The following is a 12,613-nucleotide window of genomic DNA, read 5'->3' as shown; positions in this document are numbered from 1 at the left end:
ACACCGCCATGACCGATAAGATGATGCTTATCTGATATCTTGTTGTTTTTCCTTGCTTTGGACCCTTGGACTAGATTTGGATACCCATTTTGCGTTTGAGGATAACTTTTTAAGTCGCTCGAATTTGATTTACAATTTTGTCGATGGTCTTTCAATAACTTGATCCTATTTTGTGGTTCGTTTGCTGATGCAATCAGATCTATTTGTATCTATCTTTGTTCGAGTTTCTTGGTTAGATTTTTAATCTTTCCTCTTATGGTCCTTATGATCTTAAGTTGCTAGTTTTGTTTGAATGATTATATGAAATTGTCCTAATTATATGTTTAATTTACGATTCAGATTGTAAATCTTTATTGTAATTTTGGATATTTCCTGTTTTAAATAAAATTAGTTGCTTCCGTTCAAAAAAAAATTGTCGACCATTTGAGCTGAACGCCCAAACTATGGGTTAGTGACCAAATTGTAAAGTTTTAGAATTTGGTGACTAAAGTAGAAGAATGGATTAGTTCAGTGATTTATTTGGAAGTATTTCCTAAAAGTTGTTAGTAATTATTAAAGGAACTAAAGGGTAAAATGGTCATTTGATCATTTAAGGAATTAAAAATGTGATAGTGGGGATAAATATATTTTTACACGTGGGAGTGTAGGAAACCAAAAACAATGTCTCCAGAATTCTCTTCTCCTCCTTTCTTCTTTGTGCGTGAAGCTCCAGCTCAAAGGTGAGTTTCTTAATTAGTTGGTTATTTGTTGAATTAATAGTTAGGTTATGATTCTTAGGTGATACTTAAGCTTAAGGAAAGCTTAAGTTATCTTAAGATCAAAAGATAAATGAGTTAGGGAAGATTAAAGATTTGGAGTTCTTGAGTGAATTTCCAGAATGGAGTTAATAAGTTGAACTTGAAACTAAATTTGACTTGTCATCAGCTTAATTAAGAAGTATTAAGTGTTAGAATTAGATTTGAAACATGTGGAAAATAGGGTATGATTCTTGAAATTCCTAAAGAGGAGAGGATATTAAGGTTAAAGATGAGATAAATGAATATTAATGAGTTTAAGTATGTATATGTAAGTTAGGAATATGAAAGGGGTTGAAATATAAAGGATTTAATCCAAAAAGAATGAATTTTTGGGTTCAAAAAGAGGATTCTGGGCAGAGTGCATCGATGCATATTCATAGTGCACCGATGCATCAAGGTTAAAACCCAGAAATTGTTTGAAGGTGTATCGATGCACAGGTAGTGCATCGATGCACTCTTTTAATCTAAAAATATCGAATGCAATTGGTGCATCGATGCATGCCTTATGCATCGATGCATCCCAGTAATAAACAAACATCGAATGTATTTTATGCACCGATGCACAGGTAGTGCATCGATGCATCGATACATACCTTCATTAAAAGATGAAATGGGATTTTCTTTTAGCCTAATAAGTGACAATTTAGAAGATATCAATTAGTATACTGATATGTATCAATGTATTATTATGATGTAGATATAGAATAAAGCTTGTTCCGGAACAATCTAAGGATTAAGATTGATTCAAAGCAAACAAGGCTAAGGTGAGTGCACATTCTATAGTATATGAGGTTCAAGGGAAAATAAGACTTGTGATAAGTCTATTTCCAATAGTGAAAAACATGAATTCATAGAAGTATGTATTTGTTATGATTTATATGTGTGCATGAGTATATGTGTTATTGATATGAATATGGTAAGTAAAAGGGATTAATGGTGATGATAAGAATAATAATAAGGATAATGAAATGATAGGTATATGTGAATATAGGTATTGATGTGTTTTGTATGTATTGTAAGATGATATGTTTATGTGATAACATGATAAGATGACAATGATTTACATGTCATATGAACACATGAGAAATGTTATGAGCCATATGAAAGAGAAAGTATATGTGATACATGAGGGTGAATCCTATGTTTATATGAATATGAACTCATATGAGAATTGACATGAACTACGTGATTACATGTATATGTGAATGAAACCATGAGCTTATATGAATATATGATATGGTTACATGAATATGTAAAAGGATATAAAAGATAATGCCCATGTTATGTGTCATGAGAGCTAGGGTTATAGTTGGCATGCCAAGAGTCGAGGGTCTATGTGGTCATTCGGGACATATATGTATTCTTTGGAACATGTGTGAAGTCTGGTGAGACACATACTTGATCCTTGGCATATGTATATGATTCTTAAGGAATGATATGTGGTCATTCGGGACATATATATATTCTTTGGAACATGTGTGAAGTCTGGTGAGACACATACTTGATCCCTAGTATATGTATATGATTCTTAAGGAATGATATGTGGTCCTTATGGACATTATTATATGGCACTACGGTGCAATTCTACGCGGCACTCTGGTGCAATTATATGTGGCACTTCGGTGCAATTATATGAGCTGTGGTGACAGCATTAGTGCACAACCTCTATGTACTCGCATATCTTTAGTTCTCACATGTGTATCATGGGCTATTAAATAGATAATATTAATAAAGTGATATGATAATATGTTTGTTTCCTTGTGGAATTTCATGTGTGATATTGATTTGTACAAATGATAACTTATAAGACCATATGATGAAAGGAATCAATGATAGTATATATATATAGTTTACATGACATGATATGTATATGTGCAATTGGTTATGGTATATGTTATATTATATGGACATAAGAGATCATAGGAACATGAGATAAGAGATATGAATGATAATGACATATATGTATGCATATATTTGTTACATGTAAAAGTATGAGTGGTATGAAATGATAGTAGTAATTGTTTAGGTATGATTATTAGTTACCGTTTACCTTATATGTTTATATGCCTCACTAAGTCTTTGACTTAGCGTGTAAGTGATTTACACGTAGGTTTTGAGAAGAGTAAAGAGCAATGTGGAGCAAGACATGTCAGTTCTCCTTACTAAAGGTCAGATCAGAAAAGATGTGAATAATATGTATTTTAGTATATAAAGTTATAGTTGGCATGTTTTCAAAAGAATATATTGTTTAAGCTATGAACAGTTTTATAAATGTTTCGAATAGTTATATGTAAATAAATAAGTGAAATATACACGCTCTGATTGGTTTTGTAATAATGAAAATGTCTTTTATGTAAATTAGTCATTTATATGTTATAAAAGTTTTAAATTACTCACTATTTTATACAAGTACATGTTTTAAAAGGTCAATGTGACACCTCGGATTCGTATCCGGGTCGGATACAGGTTGGGGTGTTATATTTAATGGTATCAGAGCTACGGTTTAGCCGATTCTAGGCATCAATCGAAGTAAAAAGTGTTTTAAAAAGTATACATGCCAACATAAAGTGAATAATTTCTGATCTAATAGTGTAAGGAGTGTATTGTCTTGCTAATAGAATTAAAATGTTATGTTATATTAGATGTATTATCATGAGAGCTTCCAAAGTGAAGCACAAGGTAATAGACTGAAGGTAATAGCATTCACTTGCCCTGGCCAGGTAGGGAGAAGAGCGAAAAACCTCATGAAGTGTCTGTATAAACTTAGGGAATGTCTTCACCATGTTGAAGAATATTCTGATGAATTTTCAATTTATATTTTTTTAACTCATAGAATGAATGTATCGAATTAGTTGAAAAGTTAAGAGCACCCGAGTTCAAGGATGGATTTGAGGAATGTTACAGACCTATGGTTAGATGATATGATAGAAGGTTTTTATTTCTCCAAAGAGGAGAAATTAAATTGAGTAGTTTCGTTACTACTTTGACAAGTTAGAGTATGGCGGATAAATGAAGCTCGAATATATGAGCTTGAAGAAAGGGAATTACCCATGCATGTGTATGAAAGTAAGTTTGATAAGTTAAGCAGATTTATTGTTGAATTGATTCTGATTAAGAAGGATAAAAAGGATGCATGTGATTGATTGTTTAAGACTTGTGCCTTAAATTAAAAGAGTTTTACTGGTTTTGAAATTGTTCTCATTTCAAGAAATGGTTGATCGTGTTAAAGCTCTAGAGAGAGCTAAGAATAAAAGGATTGGAAAAAAAATCTCAGATGATTAAGAGAATTAGTGCTTCATAGAATTTTAGCACCATCAAAGAAAGGTAGAGATTCTGGTTCAACTTTAAACTAGACATGAATTAGTTGTATTCTCCGTCAGAGAATCAAATCAGATGAGAGTTCGATAGACTCCAACAGTAGGTTTGATCTTGAAAGATTAAACAAAGAATTAATTGAGGATAAGTCAGGGTTAAAGACAACCCTTGTGAATTGGGTTAAAAGCTCTTTTAGAAGTTATGTGAATCGAAGCAGAAAAAGTATTTTAAATGGATTAAATGAGTATTGAAATCTGGTGATTTTTTTGAAACAAGTGGAGAAAACATAAGTATAAGAATGGTAAAGAATAAAGTTTTGTGCAAGTAAAGTTGACTATCAAAGTAATGAAAATGTGATAAGGAGTGATAGTTAAGGATAAATATATGTGATATAAAAGAGCATGGGAGTATGAAGAACATGATATGGTTTAGTTATGTATAAGACAATGCGGATTATAAAAGGATAAATGGATAAAGACCAAGGAATGGATTAAGTGTTTTGCTAGAAATTAAATAATGTGAAGGATAAGAAGTATTTTAAATGTATCAAGTGAGGTAGATACTGTTTTTGTATTTAAGATGGAAAGAGTTAGCGTGGGCTAACAAGATTATGGGACGGAATGTATTGAAATTACAATATTTCAAGATATGGTAGGTTATGATAACCAAATATGAAGTGAATCTAGATACAGTTGTATACTGTGATTATAGTAAAGTGATAGAGTGAAGGAAGTGAGGATTCAAATGTTTGAGTAAAACTAAGGATTGATAAGAAGAGTTTAAGTATGGGTACATCAATGATCAGTTTATAAATAAAGGAAGTTAGAATGTTAAGCTTGAATAATGGAAATGACATGGTGTATGAGATTGAATGTTTATTTGATTAGTTGAGTAAACTATTGTTGAAATAATTCCGACTGCAAAGAATGTATATGAATGGTTCGATGAAGGTTTATGTTTTAGATTGGAAGAATCGATGTTGACTAACAGAGTTATAAGATGTAGTGTATTAAAGTTAAAGGATTAGAAGATGATTTCAGGGTAAGCTAATTATGTATGGTGTGGATTGAGATATGATTATGTATTTTAATCATTGAAATGAAAGGTAATAAAGGAGACAAGACATAATACTGTATATGAATGAGAGTATGGGTTCAATAAGTGAATTACACTGGGTTGATTTTAACTGAAATGATGTTTATGATTAATTTGATCAGGGCTTACGCCCTAGATTGAAAAGTTGTTATTAATTAGTTGTAATGGCATGGATGTTAGAATTATCAGATTTAAAGGAAACATAAAGTAAGTTAATCAAATGAGATACGAATCTGGATGTGGTTGTGTATTTTGATCATATAGATATGATATAGGCAAGGAGATAAATATTTATGTGTTTTAAAGAAAATTTTGAAGGAAGAAAATACAAGCAAGATACGATAAGAATGAGGTTCTGTATAAGTGAAGTTGATTAGTAAAGTTATAAAGATATAATAAAGATTGGTAATCAGAGATAAGTTTAAGTGATAGGAATAGAGTATGTGAACATAAAAGAAAGATATGATTGGTGTATAAGAAGATTTTGATTTATGAAGAAAATGAAAGGATGAAGTTTAAAGAATTAGATGTGATAAAGATTATGTTGAGATATAGGTTATAAGTTTAACCAGAAGTAAGAAAGGTATATCAAGTAATATGAGAAATTGTTTAGTTATGCAAAGTGTATGTTTAATCAGTTATGATGAAGATTTAAGGTTATGTTTCTTGGTCAAGTGGATGTAGTCAAAGAAATGAATAAAGATTTATATGTATTAATGAAGTTTTGGAGTCAGTCAAGTAAAGATGAAATAAAAGTTTGGTGATTCTTGAAAGACAATTGAAGATTGACAAGGAATTTGATTGATTTATGAGTTTGAGTAATAAGAATTAATGTTATTGTCTATCTGATAAGTGACATGATAGGAGATATAAAGTAAAAAGGTAGTCGAATAATTGAAAAGATAAGAACCAAGTTATTAAAGATGATACAAAAGATTAAGTTCAGAAAGCAACATGAGAACGTTAGAAGATATGTTCTTCTCAGGATGTGCAGTGAAAATTCGAGGATGAATTTTTAAAAGGAAGGGAGATTTGTAACATCCCAAACTATGGGTTAGTGACCAAATTGTAAAGTTTCAGAATTTGGTGACTAAAGTAGAAGAATGGATTAGTTCAGTGATTTATTTGGAAGTATTTCCTAAAAGTTGTTAGTAATTATTAAAGGAACTAAAGGGTAAAATGGTCATTTGATCATTTAAGGAATTAAAAATGTGATAGTGAGGATATATATATTTTTACACGTGGGAGTGTAGGAAACCAAAAATAATGTCTCTAGAATTCTTAGGTGATACTTAAGCTTAAGGAAAGCTTAAGTTATCTTAAGATCAAAAGATAAATGAGTTAGGGAAGATTAAAGATTTGGAGTTCTTGAGTAAATTTCCAGAATGGAGTTGATAAGTTGAACTTGAAACTAAATTTGACTTGTCATCAGCTTAATTAAGAAGTATTAAGTGTTAGAATTAGATTTGAAACATTTGGAAAATAGGGTATGATTCTTGAAATTCCTATAGAGGAGAGGATATTAAGGTTAAAGATGAGATAAATGAATATTAATGAGTTTAAGTATGTATATGTAAGTTAGGAATATGAAAGGGGTTGAAATATGAAGGATTTAATCCAAAAAGAATGAATTTTCGGGTTCAAAAAGAGGATTTTGGGAAGAGTGCATCAATGCATATTCATAGTGCACCGATGCATCAAGGTTAAAACCCAGAAATTGTTTGAAGGTGTATCGATGCACAAGTAGTGCATCGATGCACTCTTTTAATCTAAAAATATCGAATGCAATTGGTGCATCGATGCATAAGGCATGCATCGATGCATCCCAGTAATAAACAAACATCGAATGTATTTTATGCACCTATGTACAGGTAGTGCATCGATGCACCGATAGGGAATGCATCGATACACTGTGCAGTGCATCGATGCATACCTTCATTAAAAGATGAAATGGGCTTTTCTTTTAGCCTAAGAAGTGACAATTTAGAAGATATCAATTAGTATACTGATATGTATCAATGTATTATTATGATGTAGATATAGAATAAAGCTTGTTCCGGAACAATATAAGGATTAAGATTGATTCAAAGCAAACAAGGCTAAGGTGAGTGCACATTCTCTAGTATATGAGATTCAAGGGAAAATAAGACTTGTGATAAGTCTATTTCCAATAGTGAAAAACATGAATTCATAGAAGTATGTATTTGTTATGATTTATATGTGTGCATGAGTATATGTGTTATTGATATGAATATGGTAAGTAAAAGGGATTAATGGTGATGATAAGAATAATGATAAGGATAATGAAATGATAGGTATATGTGAATATAGGTATTGATGTGTTTTGTATGTATTGTAAGATGATATGTTTATGTGATAACATGATAAGATGATAATGATTTACATGTCATATGAACACATGAGAAATGTTATGAGCCATATGAAAGAGAAAATATATGTGATACATGAGGGTGAATCCTATGTTTATATGAATATGAACTCATATGAGAATTGACATGAACTACGTGATTACATGTATATGTGAATGAAACCATGAGCTTATATGAATATATGATATGGTTACATGAATATGTAAAAGGATATAAAAGATAATGCCCATGTTATGTGTCATGAGAGCTAGGGGTATAGTTGGCATGCCAAGAGTCGAGGGTCTATGTGGTCCTTCGGGACATATATGTATTCTTTGGAACATGTGTGAAGTCTGGTGAGACACATACTTGATCCTTGGCATATGTATATGATTCTTAAGGAATGATATGTGGTCATTCGGGACATATATGTATTCTTTGGAACATGTGTGAAGTCTGGTGAGACACATACTTGATCCCTAGTATATGTATATGATTCTTAAGGAATGATATGTGGTCCTTATGGACATTATTATATGGCACTACAGTGCAATTCTACGCGGCACTCCGGTGCAATTATATGTGGCACTTCGGTGTAATTATATGAGCTGTGGTGACAACATTAGTGCACAACCTCTATGTACTCGCATATCTTTAGTTCTCACATGTGTATCATGGGCTATTAAATAGATAATATTAATAAAGTGATATGATAATATGTTTGTTTCCTTGTGGAATTTCATGTGTGATATTGATTTGTACAAATGATAACTTATAAGACCATATGATGAAAGGAATCAATGATAGTATATATATATAGTTTACATGACATGATATGTATATGTGCAATTGGTTATGGTATATGTTATATGATATGGACATAAGAGATCATAGGAACATGAGATAAGAAATATGAATGATAATGACATATATGTATGCATATATTTGTTACATGTAAAAGTATGAGTGGTATGAAATGATAGTAGTAATTGTTTAGGTATGATTATTAGTTACCGTTTACCTTATATGTTTATATGCCTCACTAAGTCTTTGACTTAGCGTGTAAGTGATTTACACGTAGGTTGCGAGAAGAGTAAAGAGCAATGTGGAGCAAGACAGGTCAGTTCTCCTTACTAAAGGTCAGATCAGAAAAGATGTGAATAATATGTATTTTAGTATATAAAGTTATAGTTGGCATGTTTTCAAAAGAATATATTGTTTAAGCTATGAACAGTTTTATAAATGTTTCGAATAGTTATATGTAAATAAATAAGTGAAATATACACGCTCTGATTGGTTTTGTAATAATGAAAATGTCTTTTATGTAAATTAGTCATTTATGTGTTATAAAAGTTTTAAATTACTCACTATTTTATACAAGTACATGTTTTAAAAGGTCAATGTGACACCTCGGATTCATATCCGGGTCGGATACGGGTTGGGGTGTTACAGAAAGCTAATATGATGACTGGAATATGATAGTCTTTTGAGATTTTGGGATCATATTTTATCATATTACAATCAACATGTTAATGTTCAACTTAGAATTTCGTTAATTTTTTAACGAAAAGGACGAGTTTGTAACATATGAATAGTCGGGTGACTATTTTGTAATTTTTAATAGTCGAAGGACTCAACAAAGCAATACTCTATAATTGAAGGACCATTTTGTAACTTTTAATAATCGAGGGACTTAATAAAGTAGTACCCTATAACCAGAGGACCATTTCTGTACTTCACCATTATTAATATATTTTAAAACCAAATATATATTATTCGAATGGGCCCGACGTACGTGTCTTAGGTGACTTTCACGGTAAAGGAATTGTTGTTATTCCTTGGGGATCATAGGTGTAAACGTTTAATGTCGAAATATCGAGAGTTATATTTAAACATATACTGCCTTTTACTTACCCTAGATTAATAAAAAAATAAAAAGAATAGAATCCATCCATCTTTCCATCTTATTTTTTTAAGGTGAATCTTCACATGTTTCCTACATGTAAATAAGGGATGTGTAGCTATTTGAAAGTTATTTTAAAATGGATAGATCCTATTAGTTGAAATCATAGATGATGGGATCACAAATGAATTAGGTCATCTAATAATTTCTCCGTAAACTTCGTTTCGAAGAAGACGACATTCTGTGCATTAGTAGCACCTGGAACAAGCATCAAAGAGGGTGTCCAAGACATAGTTATATATGATTTTTTACACAAATTATAAGCATAAATATACAACGATCGATGTTTCCAACTCTGTGGATGAGTTTCATCATCCTTCTTCAGGGAAGCAAAGTGCGCAACATTGACAGCACCCGATGCAAGCTACGGCACCGAGCACTTGCGTTAATATGACCGCACATTGGTTATTCATCTTTGAACAGCAGTCGAGGCAGCACACACAACAGCAGCTTTTACACTGCTGACCAGACAAATTTGAACTTGTCTTGTTCAGAATTTCCACCACTTCCTGTAAATTCTCTTCGTCGGATCCCGGACGGATGTTCTCGGCACTCGCGGCCAGATTGCCGAAGCCGACTGTGAGTATTTGAAGCAATATCCTTTTCGGCTCTGCCTCAGACTCCAAAAGCTTGCGTGCACTGCCTTTATTCGATACCTGTACTCATACAACACTTTCTCCTCATAAGATATTGCAAGTTGCATGGAGTGGATGATACTGTGGTGTCCTATAGCCTACCTTCTGAGCTCCGGCGACTTCGGTTTCGTTGTCGATTTTAGTTTTCTCGATTAAGAATATACGTGAATACTCAGAGATATTGCAAGTTCTTATGCTCAAAATGACAATCTGCCATTTACAAACCAATAATATCAGAGACGGTCATTTAGCCTACTAATTGTGGGAGGAAGAAGTCGAGAATACTGAGAAACAACCTGCTCCTCGAGCTGTTTATTTTACGAAAACCATGCCTGCGCCGTGAGTAGATCGATCTGCTGCCTCGCTATAACCTGCAAGAGAAGAATGAAAACATATATACAAATCCAAGAGCAAATCATTGGAGGTATACAGGCGCCTTACTTTGTCAAGAAGTATGTCCTTGGCCTTTTCTATCTTCAAATCGATAATGAAACTACTTGAATCTCCTAGGACGCCTTTAGCTTTAAGAGTGTCGGGGAAACTGCCTCGGTACCTCCCGCATATTATCAGTGGCGTATCCGATGAAAGGTCGGGAATACATAAAGAGTACACCTATACGGAGGTATACATACAGGTAAAAAATATACATACCCGTATCAGATACATACTCGTATCAGACACTTATATTCAAGTTCATGTAACATAATGTCATGGATGAATGAAGCTTATAAAGGCACTCAGACATGCACATACCTCTATTTGCTCATGATCATCAAATGCATCAATGGATATGTTTGCAAGAACAGTGGATAAACCATTATTAAATAGTTTCTGCATCCGAAACTCGATCGAATCTGACAAAAAAAGAGGAACGTATAATACCAGTAAGATTGATGATATACAATGCAAACGTTCGGATACCGTTGTACATACAAACCTAGATTAAAAGCAGCAGCATATCCTCCCTGGCTAATCATGGACAGCATGCGCAGGAAATGGTGATTGCAGAATGATCCTGCAATGTCCCCATACAAGTTAAACAAGAAGCTATGGTGCAACTAATACTGTGTCAGTAGCTGAAAATATAGGACTTAGTTTACCTATGCCAAAAGTACGTATCAGTGGGGAGAATGACCCTCCATTTTTCACAACCTTATTCATCCACTCACAGATTTTTCTCTCATCTTCAACAGCTCCATCAGTAACAAGAAAAACCACGGGAATCGTACCGTTCGTGTTTGACAGCATATCGACCGCCTGACAAATATAAGTTTTAAGATCATAGGGTGCATTTTCTCTTCTCTTGAATCAATACAGAAAAAAGAAACAAAGGAAGTGCATAAACACCTTTTGAAGAGGAATAAAAATATTTGTACCAGCCCCATCACAATGGTTCTTGGCTATCCATTCGGAGGCCCTTTCGACTGCTTCGTCGGAAGCCGACACCATGGATTTGCAAAACAGAAAGGTCTCATCACTAAAAAGTATGATGTTAAATGGATCTTCCGGACTGAGCTTAGACAGGGCTGTGTTTATTGCACGTTTGGTACTCTCAAGTGACTTCCCTCGCATGCTGGCACTTACATCGACAACAAATATGACCTTTTTGAATACCTGTAAATCCAGTAGGCTAAAGATAGATATACCAGAAGGAAGAACCAGACTAGAAACCGAGGAAGGAAACGAATGCTATACCGACCTTTGTATCACGCTGACTTCCGGGGAAAAGATACATATAGAATGTCGTAACTCGTTTTCGTCCGGGCACGAAATATTTATTTGGCGGGAAAATTGATGTGAATAAATGGTTTTTGAAAATAATTTGAGAGTCGCCATCGGCCTTTAGGGTCAGGTAGGTCGAATACCTAAAAATTATTTTTTTAAAAGAGTTTTAAGAAAACATCAATTAAAAATTGAACTGATCTACGTTTATAACCAAAAATTCGTTCTTTTTAATAATAAAAAGGGATTCGTGGTCGGTTACGTTTAGGGAAGGATTAGCACCCCTACAACGCCCAAAATTGGTACTTTTTAATTATAAATTGTCTCTATTATTAAAAATTTAAAAATTTAAAATATATTTAATTTATAATCCTATTATTTCAAAATTATATAAAAAATATTTAAAAATATCGGAAAAGGACTTCTAGGTGCCTTAAGACAGCTCTTTTCTTTGATATTAATAAATATTAATTTGAATAAAATTAAATAATAATTTTTTATAATATTTAATTTTAAAATACCAGAATAGAACATCCAGTTGTATTAAGACTGCCCTTTTCTTCGATACTGAAAAATAAATGTTAAAAATAATTTATTAAAAAAAAATAAATATTTATTTATTATATATATATTTATGACTACATAATAATAATAAAAATATTTAAATATATAAACAAGTAAAATTAAAATAATAAAAATACAATTAGAACTATATAT

The 12,613-nt window shown here is 32.4% G+C and overlaps 1 protein-coding gene across 1 annotated transcript; it reads right to left on the bottom strand.

Moving 5' to 3' along the window:
- Positions 1–10,465: 10,465 nt before the first annotated feature.
- On the bottom strand, positions 10,466–11,016 carry LOC120147650. The gene is made up of 3 exons (XM_039160964.1): positions 10,928–11,016; positions 10,616–10,786; positions 10,466–10,545 (listed from the first exon to the last, which is right to left on the bottom strand). The coding sequence occupies exons 1-3, from the start codon at positions 11,009–11,011 to the stop codon at positions 10,492–10,494; spliced, it is 309 nt and encodes a 102-aa protein (XP_039016895.1). The 5' UTR covers positions 11,012–11,016; the 3' UTR covers positions 10,466–10,491.
- Positions 11,017–12,613: the final 1,597 nt, after the last annotated feature.

Source organism: Hibiscus syriacus, unplaced genomic scaffold, assembly GCF_006381635.1.
Source record: "Hibiscus syriacus cultivar Baekdansim isolate YM2019G1 unplaced genomic scaffold, ASM638163v2 tig00110940_pilon, whole genome shotgun sequence".
In the NCBI taxonomy this organism is placed as follows: Eukaryota; Viridiplantae; Streptophyta; class Magnoliopsida; order Malvales; family Malvaceae; genus Hibiscus; species Hibiscus syriacus.
The sequence above is the reverse complement of the archived record's forward strand: the minus strand, read 5'-3'. Positions and strand labels throughout refer to the sequence as shown.

What these genes read in the sequence shown, in the direction of transcription:
- LOC120147650 (XM_039160964.1), bottom strand. Translation starts at nt 11,011, where the DNA reads ATGCAGAAACTATTTAATAATGGTTTATCCACTGTTCTTGCAAACATA. An exon ending in ATGATCATGAGCAAATAGAG is followed by an intron (nt 10,787 to 10,927) that starts GTATGTGCATGT and finishes ACCTCCGTATAG; the next exon opens with GTGTACTCTTTATGTATTCC. An exon ending in AGGACATACTTCTTGACAAA is followed by an intron (nt 10,546 to 10,615) that starts GTAAGGCGCCTG and finishes CTTCTCTTGCAG; the next exon opens with GTTATAGCGAGGCAGCAGAT.